The sequence below is a fragment of the Dipodomys spectabilis genome, unplaced genomic scaffold (genome assembly GCF_019054845.1).
Source record: "Dipodomys spectabilis isolate Male_0828 unplaced genomic scaffold, ASM1905484v1 ptg000071l, whole genome shotgun sequence".
Taxonomy (NCBI): domain Eukaryota; kingdom Metazoa; phylum Chordata; class Mammalia; order Rodentia; family Heteromyidae; genus Dipodomys; species Dipodomys spectabilis.
In genome coordinates this window covers 6588357-6606709 of record NW_024870748.1, presented here as the reverse complement: position 1 = coordinate 6606709, position 18353 = coordinate 6588357, and the positions used below count along the sequence as shown (strand labels likewise).

General features: G+C 37.4%; 1 protein-coding gene across 7 annotated transcripts in view; it reads left to right on the top strand.

The window, feature by feature from the left end:
- Smarca1 (SWI/SNF related, matrix associated, actin dependent regulator of chromatin, subfamily a, member 1) overlaps positions 1-18353 on the top strand; it is an 88352-nt gene that overhangs the window by 28643 nt on the left and 41356 nt on the right. For 5 of the 7 annotated variants that reach the window (XM_042682437.1, XM_042682430.1, XM_042682434.1 and 2 more), the window contains exons 11-17: positions 1863-2089; positions 4090-4211; positions 9241-9393; positions 11344-11476; positions 12306-12362; positions 12790-12938; positions 14265-14384. In XM_042682437.1, the coding sequence (XP_042538371.1) occupies positions 1863-2089; positions 4090-4211; positions 9241-9393; positions 11344-11476; positions 12306-12362; positions 12790-12938; positions 14265-14384 (961 nt within the window). The remainder of the gene's footprint in view (positions 1-1862; positions 2090-4089; positions 4212-9240; positions 9394-11343; positions 11477-12305; positions 12363-12789; positions 12939-14264; positions 14385-18353) is intronic. The other 2 variants (XM_042682433.1, XM_042682436.1) reach the window with 1 other exon arrangement.

Here is an 18353-nt window from a genome sequence, read left to right as displayed (position 1 = left end):
AATGGTAATTATGTAGTTCAAATGTTGAAGTAGAAAACTAGGAAGTATTTACCTTCTGGAAAGTAATACAGTTTTTGAAATCTATGTGTTTGAATTCCACTTATTGTCTTATTTATTTTTTTTAAATTCAGGATTAATTTATAGTACAGAAAGATTCCATGTGATGCATACAGTGTATTCCATACAAGCATAGAGTATGTTTTGAGCAAGTTTACCCCTTCTATTAACTTCTCTTACGTGTTGCCTCTTTATAACTGTTTTCTTTCATTAAGTTACATAACCTAAGTTGCCTTTTTAACTTTCCTAACTCAAGTTTCTATAAAATGAGATGGATCATACTTAGTTTATGAAGCTTTTAGGTTTAAAGGGGATAATGCCAGTAATATACTTGTTAGTTACTATTACTTTTTCCATCAGTGAAAATTGTAATAACTATACTAATAGTTATGATAATTAAGAATCTTGCCTAGGGATAGTGGATATTGCAAAAGAAGAAGTTTGAGCAGGTTTAGAATACAAGCAAAGCAGGTAAATACAAGCAGACTCCCAGGGAATAATAACATGGCAGTGCAATTTAATTAAAAGAAGCAAAATTTTGCTTATATAAATAAAATATATAATGATCTGTGTATAGTACAAGCAGGTATAAAATAGTGGTTAAGGCTCTAGTTTTTGGATTCAACTATAAGATCAAACCTTGCTTTTCTCCTTGTTATTACCCTAAGTTTAGCTTTTCTTACCTGCCTGAATTTCTGTCTACAAAATGTGGATATTGAAGCTGGGCATTGGTGGCCCATGCCTGTCATCCTAGCTACTCAGGAGGTTGAGATCTGAGGATCGTGATTCAAAGCCAGCCCTGACTGGAAAGTCTTTGTGACTCTATCGCCAATAAACCACCATAAAACCAGAAGTGGCGCTGTGGCTCAAGTGGTAGAGCACTAGCCTTGAGCTGAAGAGCTGAGGGATAGTGCCCAGGCCCAGGGTTGAAGCCCCATGACTGACAAAAAAGTAGATATTGTTAGTACTTACTTCAGAGTTGTGATGATTTAGTGGGGGATTCAGACAAAGCCCTTGACTTAATACCTGGCACAGTCTATACATGTTGGCTGATATTATAATTGAACACTATTATTGGTGGATTATAGATTGCCTTTTACCTGAGTGAAATTCTAGAAAAGTTAATGAAAAAAATTGATAAGAAAAAGATGACTTGGGAAGATAAGTACGGATTGAGATTGAGTTTTTTTTATTTCATTTTATTTTTTTGGTCGGTTGTGGGGCCTGATCTCTGGGCCTGGGTGCTGTCCTTCAACTCTTCAGCTCAAGGCTAGTGCTTTACCACTTGAGCCACACAGCACCACTTTGGGCCTTTTCTGCTTTTGTGGTGCTGAGGAATCGAACCCAGGTCCTCATGCATGCAAGGCAAGCACTCTACCACTGAGCTACCTTCCCAGCTTGAGATTGAGTATTAACATGAACATGTTTTTAACTCAAACAAGTAGTTGAATGCCAACTTTAAGCAAATATTATAATTATTGGATCAGATGTGATATTCTCTGAGTAATTACCAGTTGTCTGCAGTTTCAGATAAGTAAAGCAGGACGAAAGAGGTCTATTAAAATGTTTGAGCCTTCTTGGTTTTGCTGATCAGATTTAGTGTCCTGTTAAATTATATTTAATTTGGTATGGGGAAGGAAACCCAGTGTCTTGTGTATACTGTGCACATGTTCTTCCATTGAACCAGAACTGTAACTTTCTCTTTAGTCTTTATCTCATTTTTTCTATTGAAGAATCTAATTACCAAGGGAACATTTCATGCTGTTGACTTTTAATGATCAATGGTTAATTATTTAAAATTTTAGGTATACAAAAATCCTGATGAAAGATATTGATGTTTTAAACTCTTCTGGCAAGATGGACAAGATGCGACTCTTAAACATCCTGATGCAGCTTCGGAAGTGCTGTAATCATCCTTACCTGTTTGATGGTGCTGAGCCTGGTCCACCTTACACCACGGATGAGCATATTGTTAGCAACAGTGGTAAAATGGTAGTTCTGGATAAACTGTTGGCCAGACTTAAAGAACAGGGTAAGTAAGGATTTTTGAGTTAGCCTGGCATAAATTCATAGTAATGATTTTATAAAAATATTTTTCCATAGTCATCCATTCACTCAACAGACATCATTGAGTAGTTACTATTTCCTAGGAATTGTCCTACAGACTGGGTGTACAGTGATGACTATAACAATGTTTTTTTCTTGGAGAAGCTCACATTATACTGGGAAGGAATAGTTACAATTCACTTATCAGTGCTATGGTATGTTGAGTAACTGGGAGTTGGTAGAGTCTTCACAGAGATGGTATTTGAGGTGAGTCCTGGAGAATGGGTAGGAATGAGTTATTGGAAAAATGAAGGGAAGGACTTTCAAGGGTAGTGGAACAAATGTGAAGGAAAGGAATGAGATAGGGAGCTGGTGGTATTGATTAATCTACTAACACAGATGGGGCCATGTTCTCAAATGTTTTTTTTCCCCATTTTTTTCCAAGTGTCTTTAGACTTTTATTTTGATGGCAGAGAGAAGGCTATAGCTTTGGCTGTGGAGAGTGACAAGATTCACATTAGAGCTGGGTGCTCAGACCTGTAATCCTAGCCACTCAGGAGACTCAGATTTTAGGATTCCTATTTGAAGACAGCCCAGGCAGGAAAGTCTGTGAGACTCTTTTTTTTTTTTTTTTTGGGTCCAGTCGTGGGGCCTGAACTCTGGGCCTGGGCGCTGTCCCTCAGCTCTTCAGCTCAGGGTTAGCACTCTACCACTTGAGCCACAGTGCCACTTCCGGCTTTTTTCTTTTTGCTTATGTGGTGCTGAGGACTCGAACCCAGGGCCTCATGCATGCAAGGCAAGTGCTCTACCGCTGAGCCACTTTCCCAGCCCCTGTGAGACTCTTTTATAAATAAGTTTTTTTTATTGTGAAAATACTGTACACAGGGGTTACAGTTACATGAGCAAGGTAATGAGTACATTTCTTATCAAGCATCTTGTTTCCAATTAATCACCAAAAATCTGGAAGTGGTGCTGTGTTGCTGCAAGTGGTGGAGTGATAGCTTTAGATAAAAAAAAGCTATGGACAATGCCCAGGATCTGAGTTCAAACCCCAGGACTGGCACATGCACACAAAATATTTGTATGTTAGTAAAACAACTTTGAAAACCATATATGTGGGGGGGAGTCTATTTAAAATGAGAGATTAGGCTCCTCCTATTTTAGTAGCCCAGTGAGAGATCACATGGACCTATCACTTTAGGTTAAAGGAAAAGCAGAACTTAAGTCATTTCGTTTTGTGTGTGGAATTTTCAAAGACCTTAAAATGTGCAGCTTAACAAGTGTATAATTTTGTGTAACATACTTGATTATATGTCTGTGTGTATAGTGTAGTGTTCATGAGCTGAGCTGTGTATTTATATTTCATAGAATGTATACTTTTTTTGTCTGTCATGGGGCTTGGAACTCTGAGCTTGGGTAATATCCCTGAGTTCTTTTGTTCAACGAGGTGTACAACCACTTTGAGGCACAGCACCACTTCTGGTTTTCTGGAGATTAATTGAAGAGTCTCACATACTTTCTTGCCCAGGCTGGCTTCTAATGCTAATTCTCAGATCTTAGCCTCCTGAGTAGCTAGGATTACAGGTGTGAGCCACCAACATTTGGTTGCTTCTCTCTTTTTTTTTTTTTTTTGGTCGGTCATGGGGCTTTAACTCTGGGCCTGGGCGCTGTCCCTCAGCTCAAGGTGAGCGCTCTACCACTTGAGCTACAGCGCCACTTCCAGTTTTCTAGTGGTTTTATTGGAGATAGGAATCTCCGGACTTTCCTGCCCGGGCTGGCTTTGAACCGAGATCCTCAGAGCTCAGTCTCCTGAGTAGCTAGGATTACAGGCATGAGCCACCAGTGCCCATCTTGGTTGCTTATTTCTAAACTTGTTAGTTAAAAAAAATAATTAGCTTATATTAGTTGTGTAAAATAGTATTTTATTTTGACATTTTCATACTTTATACAAGTTATATAACTTGCTTTTCTGGTGAAATATTGTAGGTTCAAGGGTTCTCATTTTCAGTCAGATGACTCGCTTGCTGGATATTTTAGAGGATTATTGCATGTGGCGTTGTTATGAGTATTGTCGGCTGGATGGACAAACCCCACATGAAGAAAGAGAGGTGAGGAAGAGAAAATAATATAAAACTTCAAAGATCTAAGTTCAGTTAAACAATTTTTAAGCAATTTTTAATCAGTAGTTTTGGGCTTTTTCCTTTGCTAAAGTGCATTGAATATCTCACCCCTATCTTCCATTCTACTGACTCTACAAATTATTCTTGCCAAGGACTTCAAAGACATGCTTATCTAAACAGCACTCACAATTCCTGTCCTTATCTCTTCAAGCCACTGCTATCTCTGTCCCCTTTGATTACTGGTTTTCATCTGACACTCTTACTTCTGAGTCATCTGTCATTTTCTTTCCTTGATTGCCTCCTAGAGGAGACCCATGTTCATTAATGGCTTTAACAGTAGAGATTTTGCTGTCTTATGAGCAAGCCTACAGACTAATGGAATGGAATAGTCTCTAAAGTGACTAATCTTATATAGAGTGTTTTTGTAAAGTACAGATGTTTACCATGAATTTTGGATCTCAGGAATTTTAAAGTGTTGGTGTATAGGAATGAGTCTACCTAGCAGCCAGTATCTTACTCAAACTCAGAAATTCTTATAGGTCTTTATCCTTCACCAATGTCAGGGGTCTAATAACCCATTAAAGCTCTTGCTTGGAAGGCTAGACAAATTTATCTTCTGTTTTCTGTGATCTTTCAGGGCTTTGTCTTTAAGCTAAAAGAGACCATGATTATGGTATAGTGGAAACTATTGAACTTGGTTTCAGAAGACTTGAAATTTAGTATCACCACCACCACTTTGTAGTGTGTAAAAGTCGTTTAATTCTCTGGTAACATTTAAAACTTAATATCATTCCGTAATCCATATAGTTTTGTTCTTTTTCCTCACACTTTTATTAGCATCAGTTGTACACACACACACACACACACACACACACGCATACACACACACACAGTGGATCTTGATTATATTCACCCGCTCCATCACCCTCTCTTATCCCCAGTGTCCCTTCCTGATCTAATCTGCTGTTGTATTTTCACACATGTACATAAAACATTATGGCCACATCACTCTCTTTCAACTTCTCTGCTTGTTCTCCCTCTGTTTTTTTTTTTTTTTGCTTGAATTAGTCTTGTTAATAAGTCTCATAATTTGGTGTTTTAGCACAGGACTGCCTAGGTCCAAAGCTATGTTTTCATGTCATGTTAAGTCTGAGAACTTTCTTTCCACTGAAGACATATTGTTTCTTCTAACAATCATGTATAATAAGCTTGGTGTGTTATTCCTCTAACCTTATATTTTCTGCTTTAAAACAAGTACATGGTAGAAATTACTACTGTTTACCAGTATTCCTTTCTGCTTTCAGAAATACAGGGATATACTTCTTTCCCTTCTTTTTTTTTATTGTGAGAATACCATACAGTAGAGTTACAATTACATGGGCAAGATAATGAATGCACTTCTTATCAAGCATTGTTGCCTACTCTTTGTTTCCCCTTCCCATCCCTTCCCATACTCCCCTATCTCCCCCTAACCAATCCCCCCCCCCCACCAAGTTGTAAAGTTTGTTTTTTGACATAAAGACTTGTACATCTCATTGTTGTAATGGGTCCACCTGTATCCCTAGTTAAACAATTTGTTTTTGCCCTTCCCCTCCACAAATTATACCAATATCCAATACAGTGAAAGCAGGGGTTAAACCATGGGGGAGGGACATACAAAACAACATAGAAATCATCTTATAAAAATGTTACAAACAATTGCATGAAAGAAAAAGAATTGAATACTTACCTTGGGGTTCATTCCCCTAACATCAACTTATCTGACCTTTTCTGCTTGACTCAGACGTATACTAGTTATTGCAAATAAGGGAACCCATGGCTCTCCCTCTTTTTACTAATACTCACACTCCAGACAGAACCTGTTCTATGTTTTCTGTGTATGTTAATGTTGAAAGGGGTTTCAAAGTGTTATTTCTCACATGCATATATAGTACTTTGATTAGATTGACCCTTGATGGTTACTTGAAACCTTACTGGGTTTTGCTGATTTATTCCTGAGAAACAATTTCTCCAAATCTACATAATAATAGCCCTTTCCATACAGTTCAACATGACTCTTCTTGCTAGAACGAGGAAGTACCAGTTCAGAATATGGTACTGAGTCTGACCTCTAGCCTGTTGGCACTTCTAACCCATCTCTCTGTCTGGTCACTACTTATGTCCATATTCTCATGCTTTTTAAAATTTCAAATGTTCTCCCCTAAGAGACTCTACATAATATGTATTGAATTTAAATATAGCAAAGCCCAAGATTTTCACTTATTTTTAGCAAGACCCTGCTTTCCCATTATGTTCATCTCTTCCTGATAAGGAAAAATCACATTTACCTCTTGTTCTGGTTGTATGCCCAAGTATAAGCAAAGTTTTTTCCTAATAGTTCCCACATTTACCCAGTCTCCATTACTATACTTAAGTTCAACTAGCTGGGCCTCTGGTCATCCTTTTGACTTAATTGGCTTCCTAACATTTATAGGGAAAGGAACTCATTTTTGTCAAACAACTACCAAAATCTAAGCAAAATACATACAGTCCCAAATAAATTCTTCCTAGGTGTTCAGGTAAAGTATTCAGATAATTTCCCCATGGGTCTCAGAAAGGGTAAATGCTTGCTCGGGATTTGATGTATTCCCAGGTTTTTGTTGTTCACTGTACATCAGGGTGCTTCTTATTCCATCATAATGCTGCCTTTATTACCCCTGATCATGTTCTACTGATTGGTCATGGGAATCACCTCTGCCTAGAATGTTGTCTATGTCAGTCCATTCCTATTAAAAAATAACTGTAGCTGGGTGCTGATGGCTCATGCCTCTAATCCAAGCTACTCAGGAGGCTAAGATCTGAAGATCACAGTTCAAAGCCAGCCTAGGCAGGAATGTCTGAGACACTTATCTCCAATTGACCACCAGAAAACTGAAAGTGGCTCTGTGGCTCAAGGGTAGAGTGCTTGCTTTGATCTGAAGAGCTCAGAGACAGTGCCCAGGCCCAGAGTTCAAGACCCACGAGCGACACATATACAAAAAAAAAATCTAAGAGCTGCATTTTGTTTTTGTACAAACAATATAGGAATGCTGTAAGAAATTTGGAAACAAGTATTTTTGTTTAATCCTTATGAATATATAATAAATTTAACTAACTGCTATTTTGCTATATGTATAAATGTACTGTATCTAAGGTTCAGTTTCCCGATACATTTTACTCAACATTGTAAAATTAGTACATCAAAAGATGTACTATAAATAACTTACTTTTTTTTTTTTGGGTCCGGTCGTGGGCCTGAACTCTGGGCCTGGGTGCTGTCCCTCAGCTCTTCAGCTCAAGGCTAGCGCTCTACCACTTGAGCCACAGCTCCACTTCCGGCTTTTTTTTTCTGCTTATGTGGTGCTGAGGAATCAAACCCAGGGCCTCATCCATGCAAGGCAAGTGCTCTACCACTGAGCCACCTTCCCAGCCTCTAACTTACTCTTTTATGTTGATCAGTTAGGTATGTTCTAGTTTTTCACTATTATAAATAATGCTACAGTGAAAGTATCTGTAAATCTTATGCATATCTCTGATTGTTCCCTTAAGATAAATTTTTACAAGCAGAATTCCTGGGCCAAACTATATGAGCATTTTTAAGGCTCTTGGTGCATATTGTGAAATTACTTTCCAGAAAAGTACCAGTTTACAATTCCAGCAGTAGTGTCTGAGAGTACCCATCTTACTGTCCCTCATCAACATAATATATTATTATTTTTAGTATTAAAAAACTGGTATTGTTGTTTTAGTTTGCATTTATTTTTATTACTAGTGAGTGAATATAATTCTTGTATTTTTTGTCCTTTTGTATTTGTTCTGTGAATTGTTCACATTGGGGGGGGGCTCATTTTTCTTTTATGCATTTTAATTGTTATTGTAAAGATAATATACAGAAGGGTTATAGTTACATAATGCAGGTAAAGACTACATTTCTTTTTGAACAGTGTCAGGCCTTTACTTGTTCTCTTTCAGTTTTTCCCTTTCATCCTCACCACAAGTTGTATAGTTCACTTTTGACATAGTGTGTTGTGAGTACCACTTCTGCATTTGTATTTGTTTACCCTTTGTCCCTCTACTTCTGTGCACTCCTTAATCTACCAAAGAAGATGAACGAACAAATGAGACAAAAGTAAAAGAAAACAAAACAGTAATGCAGGAAACCGAAAAAAACCCTCCTTTCCATTTTCTGTTGGAGTCTTAGTGTTTCTTTTCAACTAATTCATATGAACTCTACATAAAGGATTTTATCACTACATTAATTTTTAAGATTCTTTACTAAATGTACCTTCATCATGCTGATAAAATTCTTCTTACCCTACCCTTATTTATGACTCTCATTTCCATGAAAACAATTCTCTCGCCGGGCGCTGGTGGCTCACGCCTGTAATCCTAGCTACTCAGGAGGCTGAGATCTGAGGATCGCGGTTCAAAGCCAGCCCGGGCAGGAAAGACTGTGAGACTCCTATCTCCAATAAACCACCAGAAAACCGGAAGTGGCACTGTAGCTCAAGTGGTAGAGCGCTCGCCTTGAGCTGAAGAGCTGAGGGACAGCACCTAGGCCCAGAGTTCAAACCCCACGACCGACAAAAAAATTAAAAAAAAAAAAATTAAGCAATTCTCTCTGGGTTCTCTTAGCTAACCTTTAGTCTTTCAATGTAAAATTGAGATTTCTGACATTTTCTCCTCTCAGATATATTGCAGCTTATAATCAACTAGCATGGTCACTATTATTTTAAGAGAATATAAGTTAATAATTAAGTTAAATTTGAGTATGTGATTCTTCTAAGTTTGTCTATTGGTATAAGGTTTTAAGATTTAGGAGCTTAATTTATATATTTTCTACAACTATACAATATAGTAATATAGAAAGTTACTTTTAAGATAGAAGAATATTATAAAATATGTAAAGATTTCATACACGGCATGTTAAAATTTTGGTTTGATTTTTAAGATTTGATATATAATTCATTTCTTTCTTTATGTTTGTCAATTAAAAAAGGGAGCAATAGAGGCCTTTAATGTTCCTAACAGTAGCAAGTTCATCTTCATGCTGAGTACCAGGGCTGGAGGTCTCGGAATTAACTTGGCAAGTGCGGATGTGGTTATTCTGTATGATTCAGACTGGAATCCACAGGTTGATCTACAAGCTATGGTTAGTAATCCTTATTGATATTGGCAAATTATCATAGCTCAGAATACTGTTGTTATTTACATATCACAGAGGTAATTTATGAGTAAAGGTTAACAATTGGAAGGAGGTTTTGTATTATTCTGGAAAATGAAATTGTTGTGCTAAATGTTAACAAAAGTAATAGAAGTAAGCAAATATCCCCAGCTCCAATTATAGCATTTATGTGTCAATTTTGGCTTTTATCATGAAACAGAACTGTCAGGTTTTTTTTTTTTCCTCTATTCTTGAGGATCGAAGAGGATTATATGCATTTGTCTAAATGAAACATTAAAAATCAATCTCCCACTTTTACTGTTTAGTAACTAAATCTGTTAAAATCCTTAATAATGGAATGGAGATTTTAACCTTCATAATAGAACAATTGGAATGTAAAAATATAAGGAAGGAATATATAGATACATACTTATATATGTGTGCATATGTATATATATTCCATTCATTACCTAAGGAAACCACTAAACTATATTTAACTTTTTCAGGAAACAGTTTGTTTTTCTTGTATCATAACCCTAACAGAGTAACAACTTCGATATCTTGGTGTCATTTATTGAATTAGAGATATATATTCTCTCAATGTGACTTTGATTTTAGTATAAAAATATAATTCCAGAAGTAAAACAATGCATATTTGCTATGTATTGAATATTGTAAGAAGTATTGGAAAAAATTAACTGTCTTTTGGGAAAGTGAAAAAAATCATATGCCGATAAGACATAATTTAAAAGTCCTTCTTTTATAATAGGTAATTAGGAGTTATAGGCTATTGGGACATTTAAAAGCCAAACTGCTTGGGCTTAATTCTTACCACTTCACTTGTTTGCTGTAACTAAGTAGGAGTCAGGCCCAGTAAGTTACAGTGTAATTGAACTAGGAAGCCTAATGATGACAGTACTTAATTTCCTTAGAATTTCTTTTTTTCTTTTTTTCTGGTTGGTCATGGGGCTTGAACTCTGGGCCTGGGCACTGTCCCTCAGCTCTTCAGCTAAGGGCTAGTGCTCTACCACTTGATCCACAGCACCACTTCAGGCTTTTTCTGCTTATGTGGTGCTGAGGAATCAAACCCAGGGCCTCATGTATGCTAGACAAGCCCTCTACCACTGAGCCACCTTCCCAGCCACCACTTCCAGTTTTCTGGTGGTTAATTGGAGATAGTCTCATAGACTTTCCTGCCCAGGCTGGATTTGAACTGTGATCTTTAGATCTCAGGCTCCTGAGTAGCTGGGATTTCAGGTGTGAGCCACTGGCACCTGGCTTTCCTTAGAAGTTCTTTAAAGTGCCATTTATCTACCTGGACTTACTATTTTGAGTTAAAAAATTTAAATACTTGTATTGCATTCTGTTTTAATGTGTTGAAACTTTGCTGTTGGGCAGGGGAGAGCTCTTTGACTCCTCCTTTGTCTTGTATTGAAGGTCCCACCTGTCTGTCACCTTTGCAAATTATTAAGGACAGGACTAGTTGTGGACTGTAGAGTAAGGATATTAATGTCCTATTGTTTTTTTTTTTTTTTAACCTTGAATGGTCTTGATTAGCAGAAAGAACTCTTTGATGATGGCTTAGGCAGACTTCGCTACCATAGTAATCTTTGTAGATTGTTTTATTTTCTTATTTAGGAAATTCCCTGGGAGTTTGGGAGATGTTTGTACTTAGTGTCTTAAAGTTACTTAGTAACTCATTGCTGAAGCTTTTTAGCTTCCCTTTTATTCTAATTTGAAAGGGGCTTTGGCTTTTGCCCTTTTGTAAGTTTTCAACTAGTGGTAGTCTAACTGGGGGTTTCTTTGCTTTTAGGGATCCTTGGATCATCTTAACATTTATCATCCTAATTTTTTTTTAGAATTTTACAAAATGTGAAGGCTATACTCTAAATGTTTTCCAGAATGGGTAATGTCTTATAGTAGGACTCTTTCCATTAGGACCGCGCACATCGTATTGGTCAGAAGAAGCCAGTACGAGTATTCCGACTCATCACGGACAATACTGTTGAAGAGAGGATTGTAGAGAGAGCCGAGATAAAGTTGAGACTTGATTCCATTGTTATCCAACAAGGTATTATATGTATAATTTCAATTAAGTGGTTTTATTTAAAGAAGACTACTTACCCTTGTAAACTTAGAGGAAATGGTTTTAAAATTGCTTGATTCAGGCACTGGTGGCTCATGCCTGTAATCCTAACTACTTAGGAGGCTGAGATCTGAGGATCATGATTTCAAACTAGCCTGAGCAGACAAATCTAAGAGACCTTAACTCCAATTAACTAATAAGAAGCTGGAAGTGGAGGTACGGCTCAAGCGGTAGAGTGCCAGCTTTGAGTAAAAAAGCCAAGCAAGAATGTGAGGCCTTGAGTTCAGGCCTAGTAACTGATACATACACAAAAATGCTTGATTATTCCTAACTTGAAACTCCTATATTCAGTATATGGAACAGTTGAACCTTATTTGATTATAGGTAAACAGAAATAGCATGTCTTTTGAAGTATCTGGTATTACCTAGCAGATAAATGTCTTGTTTTGAAATAAAGGGTTTTTTTTGTCGGTATTAAAATATGAATTTTAAGACCCATTGTTGGTAAGCAGACATTGTTGTCATACTTCCAGCCCTGATTTTTGAGCAATATTATTTTATTTATTTATTTTTATTTTATTGTGTAGATGCTGTACAGAGGGGTTACAATTACATGAGTAAAGTATTGAGTACATTTCTTGTTGAACATGGTTACCCACTCCTTTGTTTTTCTGAGCATTATTTTTGAGAAAGGGTCTCATTTCCTGGACAGGAATACAACTGGGTGAGATCTACCTGTAGCTAGTATAATATGTTCATGCCACTTCATCCAGCTCTTCCTTGAAGGGTGTCTGACAAACATTTTTCTGTCTAGGCTGGTCTTCAACTGCAATCCCAACAATCTCGACTTCCCAAGTAGCTAGAATCACAGGTGAGAACCATTGGTGCCTGGCTGTTGAAAAAAATGTATTGGAGGGCAATTCTCTATACAGACATCTGAAAAACTGGATTTGAACATGAAAAAAGGGTTTCCATCCTTCTGAGTTTTAACTGCTTTTAAAGAAGAAAATTCGTCATTATTTATAAAATAGATAACACGATAGAAAAAACTTGTAGGGTTGCTAATTTAATGGATAACTGTGGAACCCACTGATTTTTCTTGATAGCTACTTTATCAAGATATATTGTATTCATAAACTGCTTTGTTAAATGGCAACTCCTTGTACAATTATTTAAGAGCATTAAAAAAGAATAAAAAAGACTGCTTTATGCATTGCGATAGCATCTGATTAGAATTATTATGCTTTCTTTGGAAAATAATTGATTGGACATATGTAATTTTTTATTTTTATAATTAGGAAGACTCATTGACCAGCAGTCTAACAAGTTGGCAAAAGAGGAAATGTTACAAATAATCCGTCATGGAGCCACCCATGTTTTTGCTTCTAAAGAAAGTGAGCTGACAGATGAAGACATTACAACTATTCTTGAAAGAGGGGAAAAAAAGGTTAGTTAAAATGATATTTTGTTATCATGAGGACTTGCTTTAAAATCAACCTTTTACCATACTTATAATATTTACATTATAACAAACTGCATATTTCAGATGTTTTCTAAGAACTTAAGAGATCTGTTTTCAGGAAGTTAGGATTTTAAATGATGTTTTTGGATGAGAAAGACTGAGCACCAGATTCAATGACGTGTTATTATACTCATGCTTGTTAAAAATGGTGCTTATTGAGGATTCTGTAGTTAAAAGTAAAGCCAGACACTGAGGGCTCACGCCTGTAATCCTAGCTACTCAGAAGGCAAAGACCTGGGGAGTGAGGCTTGAAGCCAGCCCGGCAGGAAAGTCTGTGTGACTCTTAACTTCCATTAACCAGCAAAAAGCTAGAACTGGAGGTGTGGCTCAAATGATAGAGAACAAGCTTTGAGCAAAACTGCTAAGGCAAGCACCCTGGTCCGGTCCTCAGTTCGAGCCCCATTACTAGGTCCTTACTGCAGCATAGGCTTATTTAAATTGTATACTAGAAATTGTTATATGGCTACATCTTCAGTGGTAAAAATTTTTTTTTTGGGTCTGTTCGTGGGGCCTGAACTCTGGGCTTGAGTTCTGTCCCTCAGCTCTTCAGCTCAAGGCTAGTACTCTACCACCTGAGCCACAGCGCCACTTCCGACTTTTTTTTTTCTTTTTGCTTATGTGGTGCTGAGGAATCGAACCCAGGGCCTTAGGCATGCAAGGCAAGCACTCTACCACTGAGCCACCTTCTCAGCCCAGTGGTAAAAATTTCTAAGGAAAGCTTATATGCTTATATGAATAAACTTGGAAAGCACCATTGGAATATTTAAAATATTTGTTTTTGTGATATTGGGGTCAAACTAAGGGCCTCATCTATGCTAGGTAAGTGCTCTCTCACTGAGCCACAAGCACAACCCAGGAAAAGTGAAAATTTATATTTATTTTTGATGGCAGCATTGTACTTTCATTTTGTACATTGTTAAATTATGTCAAAATTAAGTTTTTATGAAGGTAGAAAAGTCCACATTTTTACTAGGTGCCGGTTGCTTGTGTCTGTAATCCTAGCTACTGAGGAGGTGAGATTTGAGGATTGCCATTCAAAGCCAGCCCAGGCAGGAAATTCTGTGAAACTATTATCTGCAGTTATCCACCAAAAAGCTAGAAATTGCACTGTGGCTTAAGTAATAGAGTGCTAGCACAAAAGCTCAGGGATAGTGCCCAGGCCCTGAGTTCAAGCCCCTAGGCCTGGCACAAAAAATTGTTTTTACAAGTAATGTTATGATAATTTGTGCATTTCAATTTATCTACCTTTAGACTGCAGAGATGAATGAACGCCTACAGAAGATGGGCGAGTCATCCCTAAGAAATTTTAGAATGGATATTGAACAAAGTTTGTACAAGTTTGAAGGAGAAGATTATAGAGAGAAACAGAAGGTAACTTGTTGCTTTCTACCATTGGACTCTCACAATTTCTTCTCTATCTAATAATTAAAAATAATTGGCATATATCTACTATAGTATTCTGCTATTGAATGACATTTCACATAGGGCAAAAGATCTCATGAATGGTCTATCTTTAATATATTTTGAATTTTTGGTTTAGTATAATCATCATCATCACCATCACCATCATCACCGTGGCCATTATAGGTTGAATATCCACTATAGGAAAAGTGTGCTTTTTGAGCTTTGGGGACATTTTGAATTTCAACTTTTCAGGCTGGAGATGCACAACTTGTGTTACTACTTTAGTTATTGGGGTTGAATTTGAGCCTGAACTCAAGCTTGAATAGGAGCTGTTTCACTAGTTACATGACTTGATTCTCACCAGTCAAATGGAGATCCATACTAGTTATATCAGAGTGAATCTGATGATGAAGAAAAGAATTAAAGTAATTAGAATAATGCCCAGCATTTATATGAAGAATCAAATTATTAGTAGCATTGTTTTTAGTTAGATAGCAGAAGGACTTAATTTCATGTGATCTTCTTAAAAAACCAACACCTTTTTTTTCCCTTGCCAGTCCTGGAGCTTGAACTCAGGGTTTGGGCATTGTCCCCAAGCTTTTGCTCAAGGCTAGCACTCTACCACTTGAGCCACAGTGCCTCTTCCAGCTTTTTCCATTTATATTGTACTAAGCAATTAATGGAACCCAGGGTTTCTTGCATGGTAGGCAAGCATTCTACCACTATACCACATTCCTAGCCAACACCTTTTCTTTTGAGTTACAGAATTGTTGCCCCTAATAGTAGAAGTTCCATGTAATCATTCTCATATCTTCCTCTAATATTAACAATGTATGTATTAGTTTAATTATTTTTTTAGTTTAATTATTGAACCTAGAAAATTAACATTAATTTTCTTCTGTCTTTTTCTATCCCATGGGATCCAGTCTAGGATTCAACACTTTAAAAAATATATTTTATTTTTAATAGCAATTTTAGGTTTCCTGCAAAATAGAGTGGAAAGTTCACAGGTTCCACATACCCCATGTCCTTCCAATACATGAGGCTTCCTCCACTGGCAACATCCTGTACCTAAATGTGTCTGTGTTACCAGCGTGAGCCTACAGCATTGCATCATTAGCATTTGAAGTACATCATTTACATCCAGGTTTCTTTTTGTTGTGGTGATTTCCATGGGTTTTAACAAATACCTAACATATCTGCTATTATAATATCTCAGAGTGCTTTTAATACCCTAGAAATCTTTTTTTTGGGGGGGGTCATGGGGCTGAACTCTGGGGTGGGTGCTGTCCCTCAGCTCTTTGTACTAAAGGCTAGTGCTCTACCACTTGAGCCACAGCGCCACTTCCGGTTTTCTGGTGGTAAATTGAAGATAAGAGTCTCATGGACTTTCCTACCTGGGCTGGCTTTGAACTTCAATCCTCAGATCTCAGCCTCCTGAGTAGATAGGATTACAGACATGAACCACTGGTACCCGGCTATCCTAGGAACCTTGTCTGCTCCAAAATAATCCTGTGTGTTTTACTCAATCATCCCCTTTCCCTGTCAACTTCTTGGCACCTTCTAATGTTTTTTTGTTTTTTTTTTTTCCCCGGTCATGGGGCCTGAACTCTGGGTCTGGGCACTGTCCTTCAGCTCTTCAGCTCAAGGCTAGCGCTCTACCCCTGGAGCCACAGCGCCACTTCCGGCTTTTTCTGCTTATGTGGTGCTAGGAATCGAACCCAGGGCCTCATGCATGCAAGGCAAGCACTCTACTACTGAGCCAACTTCCCAAGCCCTGTTTTTACTGTCTCTTTAGATTTGTCTTTTCCACAATGGCATATAGTTTCAGTTTGGCTTCTTTTAGTTAGTAGTATGCATTTAGGTTTCCCCCATGGATTTTCATTTTAGCTCTGAAGAGTTTTCCGTGGTGTACGACTTACTGAAGGACATCTTGGTTGCTTTAAGTTTTGGCAGCTGTGAATAAAGCTGCTTTAAATATCTGTGTAGGGTTTTGTTTCATGGACACACCTTTGCAATTCCTTCCAAATAGTAAGGAACACGCTTGTTGGAGCTTATAGTAAGAGGAGATTTGATTTTGTTATAAACTGCCAAATTCTCTTTTAAAGTTGTCCTACCATTTTTTATTCCACTAGCGAGGACTAAGAGTTCCTGTTGTTCCATATATTGGCCTACATGTGGTGTTATCAGTGTTTTGGTTTTTCACAATTGTAATAGATATGTAGCGGTTTCTCATTGTTTTAATTTGCTATTTCTTGTTGACACATTGAGACTTGAACCTGGGGTTTGGGCACTGTTCCTGTGCTTTGCTCAAGACGAGTGTTTCAGGACTCGAACCAGAGCTCTACTTCCCGCTTTTTGGTGGTTAATTAGAGATAAGAGTCTCATGAATTTTCCTGGCAGAGCTGGCTTCCAACCTTATTCTCATATCTCAGCCTCCTGAGTAGCTAGCATTACAGACATTAGCAACTGACACCCATCTCTGAATATATTTTTATACAACTTTGATACTTTTTGCATATCTTCTTTTTTAGTCTTTTTCATTTTTAATTGTTTCTTTTCTTAATGTTGAATAGTTCTTTATGTATTTTGGATAATCGTCATATGTGCTGGTCATTGGGCTTGAACTCATGGCCTGGGCACTCTTCCTGAGCTTTTATACTCAAGGCTAGCAGTGTATCACATGAGCCACAGCACCAGTTCCAGCTCTTTTGGCGCTTAATTGGAGGTAAGAGTCTCATAGACTTTCTTTCCTGGACTTGCTTTGAAAGGAGAGCCTCAGATTTCAGCCTCCTGAGTACTTAGAATTACAGGCATAGCCGCCAGTGCTTGGTCTAGATGCAGTTTTTTTGACAAGTATTTTAACCCCATGGCTTGCTTCTCATTTTATTGGCCTATATTGCATTTGTGTTGCTATGTATTTTCAGTCTGTTTTAGTTTGTGACAGTTCCTCCATTTTTGGGGGGAGAGAGGAAGGAGGTTCTGTAGTGGGGCTTGAACTTGGTGTCTGAGTGCTATCCCTGAGCTCTTTTTTGTTCAAGGCTAGCACTCTATCACTTCTTGTTTTCTGGTGGTTAATTGGAGATAGGAGTCTTAACGGCCTTTTCAGCCTGGGTTGGCTTTGAACCACAATCTTCAGATCTCAGTCTCCTGAGTAGCTAGGATTACAGGCGTAAGCAACCAGTGTCTGGCTGGTTCCTCCATTTTTGCTCATTGTGTATCATGTCAACACTTTGGAAGAGTATTTATCATTTACTTGTAGTTTGTCTTTCTCATTTTGGGTTTGTCTGAAATTTTATCACAATTTGAGATTATGCCTTTTTAGCAAGAAGTGAACAGAAAGATTTTATGTCCTCAGGGCATATAATCAGGGTATATTATGAGGACAGTGTACCATATTCGTGATAATAGCCTTTATTACTCAGCGGAAGTAGTATCTGCTGACATTCTCTTCTGTGAAATCTTCCTCCTTTGTAATTGATGAATATCTTGGGATACAAATGTTCTCAGAGTTTTACATAGCAATCTTAACATCTGCTATTAGAGTACCGTTTGCCAGTATAAGTTTGTATTTCCATCATTATATTTATATTTGGTAGTTGGAATTTTTCTGTCAGAAAACATTGCCCTTTCTTCCTCATTTATTTACACATCAATTATATATATCAGTATGGACTCTCATGGATGTTTATTTTTTTGAATTACAATCCAATTCTATTGTTTGTTAGGTTCAGTTTATTGTACAAATCCGTTATGATTGAACTGGCAGAAGTGATTTTTTTTAATTAAAAAGCTAATACTTATACTTTACTACTACTAAAATATGAAAGGTGAACTATGTTATTTTGTGATGTACATACTCTGAATACTTTGTTGCTATCATTTGCTTTTGTTTTTTTTTTTTTTGTTTCTTGGTTGATGCTTTTCTGGTTGTTT